Consider the following 18,802-nt stretch of genomic DNA (forward strand, 5'->3'; position numbering starts at 1 on the left):
TCACCTGTATGTAAATGAAAACATGACACAGAAACATTGATTACAGAGAGAAATGGGGGCAGGGACGTTTTCATTTTGCCACATACAAAGTCTGAAAAAAATAAAATACGTGGCCATGATAATTTGAATTGATTTACTTTGAGAAGGAAGAGGACAAATTCATTTTTGGCTAAGTTGGACTCAGATACCTGTTCTCCTCAGTTACACTGCATTTACATATGCAAAGATGTCACCCTGGCCATGTGGAGGAGAAGAGATACATGCTGGACAGCTGTGGTGAGAGCAGATGTTTTGGAGCAAAAGAAGATCCAATGACCAATTATCGAAGCGTGGGACACAGAGAAGCATTTCTCAACATGTGTCCCACATCACAACCTCCCATTTTTTTCATGTAAATATTAGAAAGGTCAATACAGAGAGAAACCCTCATACTTGCTGGTTGAGTCACACCCATGTGAACCCTATCGTAAAATCAGTATCCATAATGAATGTACTGTGTGCCAGATGCAAAGATGATAAACTATCAGTCAGGACAAACTAGTGTGATTTTTTGCCTTCCTCACATTCAAAAGCTCGAGTTCCTGCCCTCCTCCAATTCAGGTTTAACTTCATACTTTCTGCATTTCTGGTGGTGGTTGCCTTGACTGCTTTTTTTAACAGAAACAAAAAGTTTCGCTTTTTCAGTTGTTGGACTGGTGGTACGCATTAGTATTTGGCTAATCTCTCTTTTGGTATAAACAGACATAGGGCTACAGATTTCAAAAGATTGAATTTACACCAGATAACAATCAGACCTACACTCTGAAACACTGTTTTGTAAACTATGATGGTAGGTGGTTTACGCGCAGATCAGCCCACCATGCTGAGGACAGTAACCTTGCAGATCATCACCAAAAATATGCTCTCTCCCCTCAGGAATCAGAACCCTTACGGATTACAGGATTACAGTAAAACTTTCACAAGTATCTCACAAGTCGTCAGCTGGAGGAAAAATCTACTTTTGTCTGCATTCAACTAATTTTGCCTCGCAGTTGAAGTGGATAATGGTATTATGTGGAATTTATATAAAATTGCAGGATTATGATATTAATTCCCACTCTGTGAAAAAGGTAACATACAGCAGCATCTGCATGAAGTCCTCAAAAACGCTGGAAGTGAAGACCAAGCACCCTCCTGTACTTTGTGTGTATCACTTAACTACGTCAAGCTTAGAAAGAGAATAGCAGAACCTGAATAAATAAAGAATGCGTGAAAAAAATCATGGTGTTTGCGATTTATTTTGTGATGACAAATAACTTACTAGATGCAGAGTGTTTATAATATTTTACAAGTATCTAGAGATGTGAAAATCTGTGCAATACGTGGATAGCCTGCTGTAGCTATTGCAAAATTGTAGGAAGTCTGAGCAGGTAGGATAATACCGAGAGGAGTGTGTTCTGTGATTCCCTGGGAGCACACAGCCCACACTGGCACCTGATAGTGCCTGACTGATCCGATGGTTAGACACATGCAAGAGGATTCCTCTCACCCAGCCTCAGACTTGCACACCTGAGCTGTTTACTCTCTGGAATAAAAACAGACAACAGAGGGAAAAGGACACATTTACCGCACGGTTCGTCTTGTCCTAAAAGCGCTGATTTCTTTCAGTAACTGTAAAAGCGAACTGAGATGACCAAGAAAATTGAGTTATTTAGCTCAGTCCTCTCCTTGCTATCTGGGCAAAGGACAGGGAACAGACTGTGAGCTCCGTAACACAGGAAACAATTGACTTCTCAGAGACTGGTTTGAGTTTGGGATGAGAAAATGACATTACCTGATGTCTCTTTAAGAGATTTATATACAAAATAGATGAAAAATGTATTCAGTTCCTGATTGACAGGTGAATGCAGGAGAAATGCCTCCTCAGCAATGTGCAGGCACCTTTGTAAAAGCCTCCCTAGAGATGAAAGGATTTCAGTCCCCTGATTTACAGGCTGGCTCCAGAAGTGGGTCAAGGCTGGGACAGCTGCCTGGGTCATTTAACTGGGTGACAGGGACAACACTCAGATATAGCAATACCTTGAGCTGAGGATTGCAAGTGGCTAAACTCTCCCTCTCACAGCTTTAATTTTATAATAAAAGGAAGTCTGATTTTAACAAAGCCTGCTCTTTAGAAGTAGCCTAAGTTAATAACCGTGAGGGATTTCACCCCTGCAAACTCTGTTCTTGTTGTCTAAGCAACAAAACCTAACTGTGGCATACATTTCTGGTTTAGCTAGACATTTTTGGCTTTGCCAAAGTTCAACTAACTGCCTGCTAATCAAAAAATCAAATCAGTTGTCAGCACCTGGCAGTTAATTTTCTAGGACAATTCTTTCTACTGGACTACTTACAAAAGTAATAAATAATTTTTTCCTACCTGCCATAATCCAGTATTTGTTAGACTTACAGCATATGTTTGTCTAAAAATACCAGAAATAATAAGAATCCTGTATACCTCGGTAAAGCAAGAAATGGCCCTATAGTGACCTATAACGTTCCTGAGCCCTTATAAATGGGATGAGAAGATGACTGATTTTGAACTGCTGGCTTGGGCAACAGAGATGTGTAGGTCCTGCAGAGAGCCCAATTACTATAAATGTAGAGCAGGGTAACAAACTATGTGCTTTTGTATATGCTGGCAGAATATTTGTACTCACAATGACCTCTCTAAAAAGGAAACCAATTTTGGATGGATAACTGAGGAGAAAACAATTTCAGGGGCAAAAGACGAAAGAGCTCTCAGCATAGTGGAAGCAAAAGCGCATCATCATGGAACATTAGCTGCTGGAGAGCAGAGCAAAGACAGAGACTAAAGGCCATCTCAGAGTAGAAAAAAAAACGGATGAAAGAAACTAAGAGCAAATTATGTTCTACCAACTACCTCCCAAAGGATATAAATCTTTGGAAGCACTGATATGGATGTGTTCCAAAGATCTCACTCACCTACATCTAAAGATGGAGATCAAAGAATGGTTTGAATTGGAAGGGACCTTAAAGATCATCTAATTCCAACTCCCTGCTGTGGGCCGGGACACCTCCCATCAGACCAGGCTGCTCAAGACCCCTTCCAACTTGGCCTTGAACACTTCCAGGGATGGAGCATCCACAACTTCCCTAGGCAACTCATCCCAGTGCCTCACCACCCTCACTGCAAGGAATTTCCTCCTTATGTCCAATACAAATCTTCCCCTTTCCAATTTACAGCCATTCCCCGTCATCCTATCACTACACACCCTTGTAGATGTGGAAGACTACTAAAAACGTGGAGGAGGGGAGCACTGACTGTTTCGCCTATGGGTCCTGCTGTCAGCTGCACTGCGCCCACAGTGCTCAGACCAACAGCTCTGGTTGTGGTGGTTTTGGTGAAGCCCAGTGTTTCCTTTCACACCTGACACAAAGCAGAAGAGTTAACACACAGACACAATTCTGTCCCAGTTTCTGTGCACCAAGGCTTTCCAAGGAGCAGTTTACAGATGACAGAGAGAGGAGATTCCTCCCACTCCACATGGATACTTCAAGCTGCATTAAGTAAACAGGCAATAATTTGATATATGTAGTTCTTGGGTATCAGATCCCAAATAACCTGCCAAGTGCCCCTCTTTCCTACTGCCACCATGACAGACAAAAAAACCAAACAAAAAACAAACAAAAAAACCAAAAAACAAACAAACAAACAAAAACAAAACAAGGAAACTCAAGAACCAGAACACATTGTTTTATGCATCGTTTTCAGGTTTTCTCATGGACAGAGAGCGGAAGGATTGCTAGTGCTGGCTCATAATTAAAGCAGCTTCAGGAGGCACACCATAACAGTAAATTATCATAAGCCAGCACAGCCTGGCAAGGTGATTTCAACCTAAAGACCAAATATGCAGATGACTTCATTAAAATAGGGGCTTTTTCAGTCCTCATCAGAGACAAAATTGCTACAGGATATCTCTGCAGGATGATGGGGATTGTCCATCACTTCACTAAACAGTGCCAGAAGTGTTCCCGGACAGACGAGATTCCAAACACTACCAGGTGTGATTTTGGAAGGAACCAGACCCTGAGCCAGGATTGAAGTAAACAGAACAGAGACTTGCAGGAAGAAGAAATCTTTGCTTAAGGAGCTTTAAGTTAAAAAACATATCTATAAGGGCATGAGATCAAAGTATCACCAAATATAATGGCAAATACATACTTGATTCATCTTTGCAGAGTAATGTAAGTAAAGGGATGAAGATTGTGTATGACTACCTTTACACTTTCGATGCCATTAATTTGCTTAATTTTAACAACTTAATGCATTGCTGGGGAACACTATAACTCTCCTTCTCCTGCCAGCAAACTGTTGCTGTGTTTGTGATCACAATCACAAAGAAATGCATTTTTATGGTGTCTCAAACTGCAAGTCTCAAACTGCAAATACTATTTCACTTAGTGTGCAAAATGGTTAAGTTTTGGAGCACATTGTATGAGTAAATCTTAAAAATTGCTGAGCTTCCAAAACATTCTAAGTAGTTACTTGAAAGCTTCAAGGAGGCAGCAAAAATCCTAAGAGTGACTCCTTGTGTTACCAAATATTGTCTTGTGTAAAATATTCAGGGTTGGTTGGAATCTAGCCCTTCTAAGAAGAGAGAAGTGAAATACTTATAAATATGGTTAAATGACTGCAGCTGCTACTGCTGACACAGTTACACTGGCAAAAAAAAAAAAAGATGTCTCTGCTGCATAGTTTGTTTTGATAAATTTGTAGAAATAAGCTCTATCAGTACAATCACTCTTCCTGATGTTACTTCAGTCCACTTCAGAGTTGCATCAATTTACTGGTATTGGTTATTAAACTAAACAGTCAGTACAAAACTTCTCTCGAGGTCAGTTACACATAGTCCAGTAAAGAGGCAATCTGGCCCAGAATTTTCACAAAGCATAATTAAAACACTGCACTTCAATGTCACATTTTAGTAGGGTATCTTGAACGCGCCTAAGCGCTTAACAGAGAGAACCTCCCAGTGTCTGTGAGGTAGGTTAGCAGTTCAAACTACTCTGCACGTCAAGGAAAGGAAAGGAAATGTTTCTAAGAAAATAGCTTAAACAGTCACACAAAATACAGGAAAAAACGTCCTGGACAATTTCTGTCTCTTGTCCTATGATGTGATCATGCATGTGATCCTTCAGCCTAGTGGAAGGTGAAGTAGGAGTTCAGATAACCACAGAACAGTATAGCAAATCTCAGATAAATAAATTTAATTTGATAAAGGTATAGTGACAATAATAAATAGGGACAAAGGTTCAGTGGTCAGTTAACATCCCATATTTGGGGTATTTGTACCAGGCAGTAAAATAGTTGATGTTAAATACGTATTTGCAACAGAACTGTTCAACTTGACAAGCTGTGTCGTCAGTATCAAAACTGATTTCTTGCCAACACATTCTTCCATTTAAGTGTATGTAACCAATACAAGCAGTACAATCTCCGGTAGTGAGAAAGGTTTTCTGTATTGTAAAAAATATACTATGTTTTTGGCACTAAGTGGAAGACAAAATAGAAGCATATAGAAAGTCCACAGGACCCGAGTACTGAAAAAAAAGAAGTCAAACAGTCAATGAGACCCAGCTTCAGGGAAAATTAGTACTAGCCCACTGCTGCACAAGCAGAAAGGTAGGAATCTTCTTCCTCAGACAGAGACAAAGAGATGGCGTGCCAGTAGTCTCAAGGGAGCACCATAACCATGGATGAGCAGCTGAGCAGTTGGCTGGATGTTGGTGGCTGCCTGTGTTGGCTGTGCATGGTATGCAAAGCTGCCATATGCTGCATCGCCCAGCCAGGGTCTCAAGCTGCTTCTCCGCAGGAGCATTCCCATCTGTACCCTCGTCGTATCTGCCTCCACGCTGAGGAATTCCAAAAGGGCTGCCAAGATCCGTAAAGAGTAATATCCCCACTCCTTTGTCAGTGTTGGCAAAAACAAGGTCTGCGTTCCTTCGACTGTGGGCTCTTTGGAGCAGGAATAGGAAACACACATACTACCATTAATATTTGTCCTCAAAATGCTGAATCACGAAGTTGAACTTGATAGGAAAAAATGTTCACCCTTGCAGTACCTGAGCACTTCTTCTCATTTCAGGTGTGCGCTTGGCATTGGGGCTGTGCCAGGTTGGAAGGTACATGATACTCTATCTTCAGCAAAAATGAAAAAAAAAAAAATGACAGAAGAAAAAGCAAAAGCTGCACATCTCAAATTAGATCAGAGTACTTGGAGCGGGTGTGTATCTACTCCATCACTTTGTCCAGGTAGGCAGTAGAAGGTACTTCATCACTTTGTGTAGATGTATCACACTCCGTTTTCAGAAACCAATCAGGTACTAACCATGGAAAAAATGTAGTAGAAATCTTGGTCAAATGCTTTCCAGGCAATTATTTCACCATTGGCAGCAGCTGCCATGAGAAGAGGTCCCCCAGGCTGCAGTGCTATGTGCCTCGGTGGGACACAGCACACCTGGACACATTCCATGGAAATGAAAAGCACTTCTCTCTAGCTTGAAGAGATGCTTCGGCAGGAGGAGAGGGACCAAGTCTCCTCTCTGCACCACTGTGCCATGGTCAGCAAAGCCCCAGCCACCGCTTAGCAGCAGGACTGGACACAAGCTCAGCCTCTACTACCACCCATCCTAAATTCATGTCATCAGGTGGACAGATTTAGTAAAGGACACTGTAACCTGGCCAGTGCTTTTAATCCTGCCAGCCTGTGTGGCAGTCAGTGGCATTGTGCACCTCTAAAGACAAGGCAGTGTACAGATTTTGCAAGGGATTGCAAGGGAAAATTGGTAAGGCAGGAAGACAAGAGGGCTGCCTCAGGTAGAAAACCACTACAGCACTTGATAAATCAAACAAAAAAAGAGTTCCTGTTCCACAAAGTTGGAAGAACGTGGTTGTTACAGCACGCCCGTTACAGCTAAGAATAAGGCAGAAACAAATAACTTGGCTGTAAGCAGAAGTGAGCATTTTCCACTTGATTGTGTCAGATGCTGAAAAGCAATTTGGGACATCAAACATTTTTACAACCAGTTTGGAAGATGTGGTGATGCTCTTCTGCTACCAGCTGTGATACACTTCGAGACCGCAAGGCGCTTCTTTGGGAAAATGCTCCGATTTCTCTGGTACAAAGCACGTGCAAGAGCAGCCAGCAAACCCCTCAGCTCTAGCAAACCCTTCCCTCCCTCCCAGCAGACACACATACACGGAAAGATCTTAGATCCCTTGGATAATCACTCAGCAAACCTCCCGTTAGCGCCCGATGATTCCCACCCAGCAAAACCTCCATCCATCCAGCCAAGCCCCCTCTTTAGATCTCTCCAGCACATCCATGCAGCTCACCGGGAAAGCTATGCAGCAAAGCCCCTTGGCTCCACCGAACGCCCCTCAGCCAACCTTTCCCTGTCTCCACGGGACATCTCTGCGTTCCTCACCCACCGGAGTCACCCAGCCACCACCCTTCGCTCCCGGGACATCCTTGCAGCAGCTCCCCAGGGTTGTCCATCTCGCAGAGCCCCCCGAGCTCCATCGAACCCCCCGTGCTCCACCGAACCCCCCGTTCCCCGGGGCACCGATGCCCTTCCCGCGGACACTTCCTGCCCCAGCATCCCCGACACCTCCCCGCGTTCGCGGAGGCGCAGAACCCGGGGTTCTTGTGGCCAAGAAGCGGGTCTCGGTGGGACCGCGGGGCGCATCCCCGCAGGGGTTCCCGCGGGAGCAGCCTCACCTTCTTGCTATCGGCGGCGGCGAAGCCCCTGCTCTCGCCGCTCACCGAGGACGAGCGGCTCGGGCCGAGGTGCTCCTGTTGCGGGGACATCACGTCCATGCAGCCCCGCGCCGCCGCCTCCCTCCCGCCGCGGGGACAGGCGCACCCGCCGCCGCCCGCACCATGGACAGGGCGCGCCGCGCCGCTCCCCCTTGGCCACGCCCCCTCCTTAGACCACGCCCCTAAACACACGCCCATATAATAAGTCATATACTTTGGCCACGCCCCTTAGGCAGACCACGCCCCCCGCCCACTCCATAGAACACGCCCTCGAGGCCACGCCCATTCATAGAACAAAACACAGCCACACCCACTCCATAGACCATCTCCTGGGCCACGCCCTCTCGACCGTGCCCCGTAGGCCACCCCCCCAAGTTCGTTATGGGGCGCGCGATGCGCATGCGCACACTCCGGTAGGTTGAAGGGGGGGCACTCGCGGCGGGGAGGGGGCGCGCCCTCGCTCTTCGCCTGCGCGCGTGGAGGTGCAGAGTCGGTGGGAAAAGAGCTTTGATGGTTGTGAAAGAGCTTTGAGCATCGAATCTGACCGTACCTGTCCACTACTAAGTCGTATCCCTAAGCGCCTCATCTACCTGTCTTTTAAATACCTCCACGGGTGGTACGTCAGCCACCTCCCTGGGCAGCCTCTGCCAGTGCCCGATGACCCTTTTGGTGAAGGAATTTTCCCTATTGCCCAATCTGAACCTCCCCTGGTGCAGCTTGAGGCCATTCCCTCTTATCCTATCCATTGTTACTTGGTGAAGGGACTCAAGATCCACCTTGCTACAACCTCCTTTCAGGCAGTTGTAGACTGTGATAAAGGTTTCCTCTCAGCTTCCTTTTCTCTAGGCTAAACAACCCCAGTTCCCTCAGACACCTCTCGCAGCACTTGTTCTCCAGCCCCTTCACCAGCTTCATTTCCCTTCTCTGGACACGCTCCAGCACTTCAATGTCTTTCTTGTAGTGAGGGGCCCAAAACTGAACACAGGATTTGAGGTACGGCCTCACTAGTGCTGAGTATAAGGGCATAATCACTTCCTTAGTCCTGCTGGTCACGCCGTTTCTCATACAAGCCGGGCTGCTGCTGGCCTTCTTGGCCACCTGGACACACTGCTGGCTTATGTTCAGTCGGCTTTCAACCAACACTCCCAAGTCCTTCTCTGTGAGGCAGTTTTCCAGCCACTCTTCCCCAAGCCTGTAGCACTGCATGGGGTCATTGAGGCCCAAGTGCAGGACTTTGCACTTGGCCTCGTTGAACTTCATCCCGTTGGCCTCAGCCCATCAATCCAGCCTGTTCAGACCCCTCTGTAGAGTCTCCCTACCCTCAAGCAGAGGTTGCAGGGTGGGGTGGAAGCGCTCAGTGGGAAGCACTTGAAGGAAAGTGGCAGGGGCTGCAGGAGTGTGTGTGGCAGTGGGGAGGAGCTGCGGAGGTCCAGGGGTGTTGTGGGATGCTCAGATAGGGATACAAGGGGTAGAAGGAGTAGGGATATCCCAGGATAGGAAAGAATAGAAATAGCAATGGATAGGAGGAGATGAAATCACAGAATATCCTTAGTTGAAAGGGACCCACAAGGATCATCGAGTCCAGCTCCTGTCCCTGCAATCCCAATGGCCTCAATTTGCACCAGGGGAGGTTTAGACTGCATTAAGAAACATTCCTTCATGGAAGGGGCTGCTAAGCCCTGGAAGAAGCTACCCAGAGAAATGTTGGAGTCACCATCCCTGGAGCGCTTTAAAAACTGTGGATGTGGTGCTTGGATGTATGGTTTAGTAGTGGACTTGGCATTGTTAGGTTTATTGTTGGACTTGATGATTTTAAAGGTCTTTTCTAACCGCAACGATTCTGATCAGAGGGTTGGAGTAACTCTGCTATGAGGATAAGCTGAGAGAGTTGAAGTTGTTCAGCCTGGAGAAGAGAAGGCTCCAGGGACACCTCAGAATGGCCTTCCAGTACTTGAAGGGGGCCTCCAAGAAAGCTGGTGAGGGACTTTTTTACAAGGGCATGTGGCGACAGGATGAGGGGGAATGGCTTTAAATTGAAGTGGGAAGATTTAGATTGGACATGAGGAAGAAGTTCTTCACAATGAGAATAGTGAGGCACAGCACAGGTTGCCCAGGGAAATTGTGGCTGCCCCCTCCTTGGAAGTGTTCAAGGCCAGGCTGGATGGGAGGTGTCCGTGCCCATGGCAGGGAGGTTTGGAACTGGATGATCTTCAAGGTCCCTTCCAACGCAAACTATTCTATGATTCTGGGATTCTGGGATCGTGATTTTGGGTGTTGCACTGCCCCAGAATGATGGTCCCCCACTGCCTCCCTGCAGAAGGCAGGTCAATGCTAGACCTTCTCCTGAACCGTTTGAGGAGCAAGCAGCAAATGGGGTGCAGGGGTGTGGGGGGGTGCAGGGGTGTGGTTGGATGCAGGTGAAGGTACAGGTTTAGAGAGAGGCAGCCACAGGCTCGGGGAAGCCCAGGGGAAGCTGCGTGGATGCCACTGTGCTCAAGAAAGCCACGAACAGTAAGGAGTAGGAAGTTAAGCTAGTGGATGGCTTTGGCTCCAGAACACATGGGTGTAAACAGGATATGAATAATTCTTGTCTGGAGAAAGGAAGAAAGCACACTGATCTTAAGAAGAGGAGGTTGTGGGGAGCCCTGCTATCCAGGAGCAAAAGACATACCTCTGTCACTATGGTTTGATATGGCTGTTGTGTTTGTATGTTATCATATACTTTCGTTAAATACAGCGTCTTTAAAAGCAAGGGGCTACTCCTGTTTGCCCAGGAGGTACATTCCAATCCTGTCTTTCTATACTTCACAAGGGATATTTTTATCTCCAGCCTTTCCATCTGTCACAGGCTCTACATGCATTTTCTCCTGTGTTGTTCACAAAAAAAGCAGCAGAACAGACATCCTGCCATCGCATGTGCAGCTTTTCATGCGTACCACTTTTCTCCTGCCAAAAGAAGAGTTTCTACATCTCTGTGATGAACAACATTAGGAATTGATCCAGTTTCTATAAGATTACTTTTCATCTGGAGAATCCAGGCTGATTCTCCTCCTGAATGCAGAAATGTATGGTTCTATAACTTGGTGGCAGCTTCTCTTGCCATAAATGGCTGAAATTACAGTGAATGATGAATTTGGTTCCATGTTATGCGACCACGTGGATGGGTAATTTAGGCCCATGTGATAGTGCTTCAGTGAGTTCTTTGTTGAGAATGATGTGGGCACCTGCCTTCTCCTTGAACCCTCATTTCTGCAAGTCAGTGGAATCAGGTAAGTGTAAGTGAAGGAAAGATGAAATATTAAAGCCTAGGATGCATTACGAGTACTTCTGCCTTCTCATGCAGAAGCATGGCTTTTTTTCTGGATCTGACTGTGAACTTTTCCTCTTTTCCTGTTAACCTTTCATCTATGACCACTGGACCACCAGGAGATGGCTCTTGGATAACACCATGCCTCTATTTCTGACTTCAGAAAGCCCACCAGGTTGCCCCAATATCCTCTGGAATGAGAAATGGATGGTTAAGACAGAGGTTTTATGCACTATGTATGTTAACATGTTATGAGTTGCACCATTTCCTCTCCACTGAATTTGGACGGTCTTTCAGCTGAAGCATGAAAACCCTGAAATGATGCATTCTTGGTGTCTGGACTAATTTACAGACAGATGGCCATATATACGAAGGCAAACCAGCATACAAAAAAAAAACCCTACTGAATATTTAAAGCATAAGTCTCTGAAAATCATGATGTCAGCTAATTTTTGCGCATCTGGGCATTGGTGTAAACTCCATGTCAAGCTGGGTGGCAAGCAGCCCCCCCGTGTGCCATGTAGACTTTATCCTAGTGCTCTCACATGTTCTTCCATCCCTCTGCTCCCACTTTCTTGGTTGGTCGTGCCCCTGTTTCCCCTTGTTCCTCCGCAGTGCCAGTCCTGTGAAGGTTAGTGGCAAGCGGAGCAAAATTGGAGTCATAGGCTTGCTCTGACATGGCACCCATGTCTATAAAATGAGGAAGCACATCTCTGATTCCTACTGCACAGCACCCAACCCAGTGGGATGCCATCCCCAAGCAGGTCTCTGAGCTTCTGTGAGAAGGCTAAAAGATTTATCAGCATAGAAAGGAAACATTACAAAATGTTTATTCAAAGCCCAAAGTATCGTTAGGAATTTGCTAACCTCCTCCACAGAAACATTTGCAAGTGATGATATTCTTGGTGACATTTTGGAAATGGGGCTGTAAGTATGTTTATTTTGCAAAGGAAGTTTTACATAAGCTTTCCAAAATGCTTGCACATGCTTAGAGGTGTTCATTTGTCTACTATCATGAGCACATTTCCTACACTCTTCATTGAATACTGACTCTTTCACCAACTCACCAAGATAAATAGATAGAAATCTTACTGTTTGGTGAGCAAGATTGGAGAAGCTTTCTTCTCTATGCAGCACAAATATGTTGGCAGATGCAAACATAGTGCCATCAAGTTTTTGTTAGCTTCCCTGGTGCTAACTTTCCCATACTTTTCCTTAGCCTGCTCTGCCAGAAGAATTGATGGGAAGTTTAGTGCCGGAGACCTGAGCTGGCAAGAGTGACTTGGAGAGACTAGGGTTCTACAATCCTCACTTGCCCTCCCTGTGGCACAAACAACAGAGGCACGGAGAGACCACACAGGGTACAACAGCGATGTACAGTCAGCTTGGAGCACCCTGCCTGTAAAAAAGACATCTGGGGTGGAGATGGCAACAAGCAGGTCCAGTGCCTCTTAGTGATTAATCTCAGAGGGTAAAAATGAATAAACAAAACTGTTAAGAACTGCCAAAACCGAGAAACAGGAAAAATAGGTTTTCCTGAAGGAGTGTTCAGAGCTTAACTGATAATTTCTTTCTGGCAGATCAGGACTTTGTTTATTCGTTTTAGTTTGGATTTTGAGAGACCTTTGAAAATTGGTGCTGTAATGGAGGCTGGGGACAGGATCCAATCACAGCTTGTGCAGCATCCTCAGGGCTGCCTGTTACCTGCCTCTGTGCAGAGATTCCCAAGAGGAAAACGACTGACTCTCCCTCACTGCTTGTCCACTGTGGGGATGCAGAAACTCCCTCCTATGTGGGCTGATGAGGAGGCAGACATACAGATGGGGCTGCTGCTGCCCAAGCCTCCCTGGTCGCTGCCACCCTGTAGCGCAGTGCAGACACATTCTGACATCAGGCAGCCCATGGGGTGCCTGCCAGGGGTCTCCTTACTTCCTCTCACAGCATCAGCACTATCTAGGTTTTTATATCAGCCTGGGAACTTCAGATCCATCTAGGTGTGAACAGTAAAAATTTTGAGGTATATAATTGCACCAAAACCATCCTTAAACTGCACCAGCTGTCATCACCGCCAGCTAAAATCCTACTTGATCTCTGCCCTGAAAAAGAGGTGCAAGGCTCAGAAAATAGCTTGCGTGTTCTTAGAAAGATTCTTTTTCTGTTGCCTTAGCCACAGTGTTGTGTGAAGAAAAATACTGGGGAGACAGAGGGGGAATTGGGACGGAGAAATATATGGGTGTTGTAAGAAAATCACATTTGTGCACAAGACACAGGAGAATTATTCATGGGCAAACCCATCCAGATGGAAATATGACCCCTGTAAATCTGCCACATTAGGGAAACCCACAGTGAACTGTTAGCAAATGCTAGATACACAGGCTGCAGCTACCTCCAGTTTTTATGAGTTTTCCAAAAACATTAGCACTAGCAGACGTTCCCTTCCAAGAAAATCATGATATCTGAGGAACTATGTGAGGCTGGAAATGAGTGAGCTGTACTTAACTTGCACCCAATAAATGTGATTCTACCAAACCTGCCCCAAAAGGATATGTTTGCCTGAACGCTGATTTTATGAACCTCGCAAATGCCTCATGCAGTTAAAGCCATGCAGTAGATTCAAATTGGAAACTCTAGAGGCAGTTGTATTTCAATTAAATCTGATGCAATGACTTTCTGGTTTAATATCCCAATATCTAGAATCTCATGCTGCTCATGCAGCTGAAAATAGGGCTGTGTCCTAGACAGATTGGAGCTACTCAGGTGGAGAAAAACTGAATTGAAAGAAAAGGCTGGAGAAGGAGAACGAAATGGATGGAATGAATTCTGGAAAACAACACAGTGGCAGGTATTTACCCTACAATGTGAATCCTTCATCGCTTATCTTCACAGTATTTGCTGGTGCTCCTTGCCAAAAAAGTTGTGGTAATCTGAGAGCATCCTCCATGCTCCATGATCCTGGAGGGTCTGGACAGAAGAAAGCCCAGGTACCAAGACCTTCCCTTCTGTTTTGATAGCAGCTTGCTAATAAAATTGTTAAATTCTGTATGAGCACTTGTTAAGCGGAATTCACAAACATCTTGGGATCCAGGCCACAGCAGTTAATAAGACTTTGTGTAGACAGGATCACATTGACAGGAAAAAACATTGTTCTGTCCCTTCCCATGCTCTAAAGTTTGCAGGGCCTTTTGAGCCAGATGATTTGCCTCAGAGACTCCATAGGTGCTGAGAAACACCTCACCTGAGTAGGTCTGCCAAAGCCTGTTAAGTGAAGAAAGATCTAGGTGCTCTCTCTATCCCAGAAGTACAAGGTGACCCCATGTGAATATGGACTCTGAGTTTGCAGCACGCAGTGTGTTTCCAGTAGCAGGGATAAGTGTACACATTGAATGGGGACTCCAGTTGACAAGTCTGCTGTAGAAATGGGGACAGTGCAAGTACTGGGACAGCCTGAGTATTGGGTACTCTGCATGATATTACCACTATGTGCGTGTGTTTCCATCCCTGCAGTGCTCTGTGGGGAGCCCTGAGCACTCTGCTATGTTTAAAGCCAACTGCCGTTGGCCACACCACTTCCCAGATTTGAGGAAAGATTGTCATGACTCAACGTTACAGAGGAACCTACCAGCAAACCTACTAATTCTTAATATCCATTTCAGCCTTATTACATATGCAGTGTGAAATTCAGTCCAGCGCATCAAAGGGAAGTTTGCCTTTGAAGGGCTGCATGCTTCCTGCATGCAAACATTGCTCTGATTTAATTAAGCCTGATTTTATAATCAGTGTGGTTAAACCAGTATGATTCTTGTGAGCAAATACGGCTGCTGTGAGCACCTCAACATGCATATGGCCTGATATCAAGACTGCCCATAAACAAATGTCAATAGGAGTTTCCTACCATTCATATTTTCCCTGTCTTTCCTATACCTTATTTCCAAATTCTATGCATTATTTCCTTTGCTCACATTAATACACTCATAAGGCTGTTTATTTTTGGTTTCTCTGCAGTGAAGATTTTCTTACAGTCATAGTCCAGAGTTCAACCTTTCAACTGCAAATTGCGAGGCAAAGTTAAAACTCAGTAACTGGATATTCATCCATGAGAGATCTCACATGGGAGCTAAGTATTAGACATGAAAGGATAGCATTTCATTAAAGATAAGGCCTAATCTCTTCCCTTTGTGAGCAACATTTCTGAACTAAATCTGAGGACTTGCACCTGGAGCTGTTTAACTTTGCTCTCAGCTAGGTGGGTAGTGTTGAACACAGAGTTGAACCTGCAACATAATCCTGAGTACAAAATGCAGGTGCCATTAGCAGAAGGGAGGTTTCCAAACCACCTTGTAAGTGTTCAATTACATGAAGGATACATGTCTTTTTAGTACAAGCTTGAACTTTCTTGAATCTCACTGTACCCATCACAGTACTTCACTCCTGGAAAACCCACAGTCCATAGTACTGAGGGTGAGGCTCAACACCGTGGTTGGTTTCTATTCTTGAGAAAAGACATCCTATTGCCTAAAATGTGATAAGGGAGTGTTTTCAGATGCTTGTCCCAAAATTACTGTTGAGGAGCATGTTTATCAGCACAGAGATCATAAATAACCTGTACTATTTTTTGTGTTATAGCCAGGTGTTGCTGACAGACTCCCTGGAGCTCCACAAAGCATTGACCACGTAGACAGCTAAATTCCCATTTCAGTGGGTTGAGGCACAGAGTGATAAATTAGGTAACATGAGTCAGGTTGGCATATATATGCCTAGTGAGAATTACATATTCATAACAGGAACATTTATAGTGCCTAGAATGGGAAGTCATTGGGGTTGCATAAAGAATAGAGCATCTTTGTTTTATGGCTGATGGGACTTGAATTTATTGCAAGCAGAAAGTGGACTGTTGACATTGGCCCTTTAGGAAACATGAAGGAAGCTCCCTTGAACAGGAGACCCTTTCGAGTGTAACGTGCACTCATCCATAAAAGTTATCACATTATCATCCTTGCTCTGGATTCGTTTCAGGCATCGTTTTCTCTCTCTCTAATTCACAACCTAGACAGTTTTTACTGCAAGTGTGTTTAAGAACCCAGAGGGCCATATTTTTTGTCAGTTTGTGTTTTTAGCACATTGATGGATTGTATTGCATTTCTGATCCCTCCCTGGATTTATTATTTTCTGTTCACTATAGAGAAGTCCCCTTTCCTAACAGCTTGTGGGACTATTAAGCTGTGGGTGACAGACATCAAAAAAATGATGGGCAAGATTTTTAGTTGTCCTTCCATAACACGCTGTAAAATTTTTCACTGAAAGAGTGAGATGGTTTCAAAGCTGACTCAGATGAACAAAAAATTAGCTAGACCTCCTCCTGTTGACTGGGACTCCAAGAGGAAAAGGCTCTATTTTTCTTGTACACGGTATTGAATTACTCAGTATAACCTGATGTACATATCTCCAGCTTCTGTAAGCCAAGGTGGGACTCAAACTTCACTGCGCTCCATCGAGCAAGGACTTGGCTCTCCTGCCTGTCTCAGCCTTTAATCGCATGGCTAGAAGTTTACAGATTAAATAGTCTGTTATATGAGGGCTGAAATTCCTGGATCTTCTAGCTGATGTGGACAGTGAGGACTGTCAATCTTCAAATGGAATTTGGCTTTTTGCTAGAGGGTTTAATTGCTGGAAAGGAGTGGCTGACGAGAGCCGGGCAGAGGAGTGCCTGTGGTCCTTGCCAGGCTCCCATCGCTATCCTGTCTGCTGCTCAAGTGCTACTTCCAGCATCCCAACATTTAAGAGAAAAAAGAATGATTTTGCGGTCTCACTGAGCTGTTCCGGACTTACAGGGTAATTGTAAGAAGCAGATCTAGGAATGACCTCAGAAAATCACCTAACCTTGTAATCAAGCAACATCACGTCTTTCCTAAAGGCCTCCTGGATAATTTGTTCTTAGAAACGAGCGGCCTCCCTTGTGAGCCCGTCTCTGCATTGTCCCCACAATTGGGAACTGTGTTCCCTGATACCTGACTGAAACAGCCTCCTACTCAGTTAAGCCTATGACAACTTGTCCTAAGCTCAGGGGATATGAAAAGAGTTTATTCTTTCTTTCTTAGAGCTACCATCTACATATTTGGACACTGTGTCCCCACAATCCTCTTTTCTAGACTAAACAATACCAAATCCTTCAGCTTTCCCTTGCAGTTGATGATTCCTGATCCTCCGATCAGTCTTGTTCTCAGAATTCTTTCCATTTGTTAAATATCTTTCAAAGTCATTTCCAAAACAGGATCTGTTTTGTTTGTAAAGACATGCATGTTTTTCTTCCTTTCATACCCCACCTCCAAAACAAATGTTTCCCTGCTTATTAACTGAAGAAAGGTGTAGCCATGGGGAGGAGTACGGGGAGGTTGGTGGTCCACCCTCAATGTTTTACAAAAGCATTTGTTGTTCCCCATTATTCAGAAGGCCATTTAGAAAGAAAAAATGTATTAGTTTCACATTTTCTAAGTGTCGTTATAACTGTTGAAGCCAGAAAATACTCATAAATATATTAAAACATTTGGATAGTGTAAGTTTAGATAAGATTCGAGTATGATATTCTTATCATACTTATTTCTCAATATGAAAGCTGTGACCCAGCATTTCTCCTGAATCAGCAGGATGTAGATCCTAGTTACCCAGTAAAGCTAAACGGTTACTGCTTTTAAATTACCAGAAAGGTGATTGCTACAGAAGAGCATTAATTTGGATAGAAACCTAACCCATAGGACAACTGTGGGCTTGAACTATTTTAGGAATCAAGCTTTAGAAAAAAATGGTTTGTTAACTCTAATAAATCCCAGACCCTTCAAAACAAAAGTTGGTTTAAAATTTTGTTGAAACTTAAGCTTTTTTTAGACCACTAAGTAGGGGAAAAATAATCTGAAAAAAAATGGTTAACCTACTTTGGAAAAAAAAAATATCCTTCAGGATGCTGGAAGAGTCAAAAAGTTCATTGCCATGAATGCTCAGTATTTTGGACAGAGGAGCAGCAGGAGAGGACCTGAAGCAAGGTGGGAACAGATGTGGAGGCAGAGGAGGTGCGGAACTGGCAGCCGTGGTGCTGCAGAGGCAAGAAATCCATGAGGGGACAAGGAGGTCATACGGTGTCGTGTGCACAGATCTGGATGTCCTCAGCAGCAGCATCAGCTTTTGCTGTCACAGAGATTGCTGTGGGCAGAAAGTGGGTCAGGGATGCGGATGGGGAGGATGGGACACCTCTGTGCCATGTTGCCTGGACCTTCTAGCAAGCAGGGAGCAGTATCAGCTTGGCAAAGGAACAACTGGATCTTCCCTCAAACTAAAAATAGCAACGTAAATATTGTGTGTGCATTAATTATAACTGTTACAAGGGTAGAGTGCGGAAAAAAACTAATTAATGTGAGGCACGTTCAAATTACTTCACTGAAAGCCATGTTTTTTCTTAAAGGAACATGACTTTCCCCTCCTGCAGATGCTTTTAAATATTGCATTAGACAGCCTAGTTCTCAGGGGAGTTTTCTCTCCAGAGGAATCTCAGGCATGGGGTTGGATAGCTGATCACCATAAAATATGGCATCAGCAATATAATATTACCACACATTGTAATACTTTGGACACAACTTGAATACAAGAACACCTTACACTTATTTTAATGTCATTGGGATATAAGCTAATGACAGGTCTGAGGAGA

General features: G+C 44.6%; 1 protein-coding gene across 2 annotated transcripts in view; it reads right to left on the minus strand.

The window, feature by feature from the left end:
• The window catches only part of ARHGAP20 (Rho GTPase activating protein 20), a 67,347-nt gene extending 59,388 nt beyond the window's left edge, over positions 1-7,959 (minus strand). For both annotated transcript variants that reach the window (XM_054056525.1, XM_054056526.1), the window contains exon 1: positions 7,764-7,959. In XM_054056525.1, coding sequence (XP_053912500.1) covers positions 7,764-7,862 — 99 coding nt within the window. In that variant the 5' untranslated portion in view covers positions 7,863-7,959. The remainder of the gene's footprint in view (positions 1-7,763) is intronic.
• Between the last annotated feature and the right edge of the window lie 10,843 nt (positions 7,960-18,802).

Source organism: Cuculus canorus, chromosome 1 (assembly GCF_017976375.1).
Source record: "Cuculus canorus isolate bCucCan1 chromosome 1, bCucCan1.pri, whole genome shotgun sequence".
In the NCBI taxonomy this organism is placed as follows: Eukaryota; Metazoa; Chordata; class Aves; order Cuculiformes; family Cuculidae; genus Cuculus; species Cuculus canorus.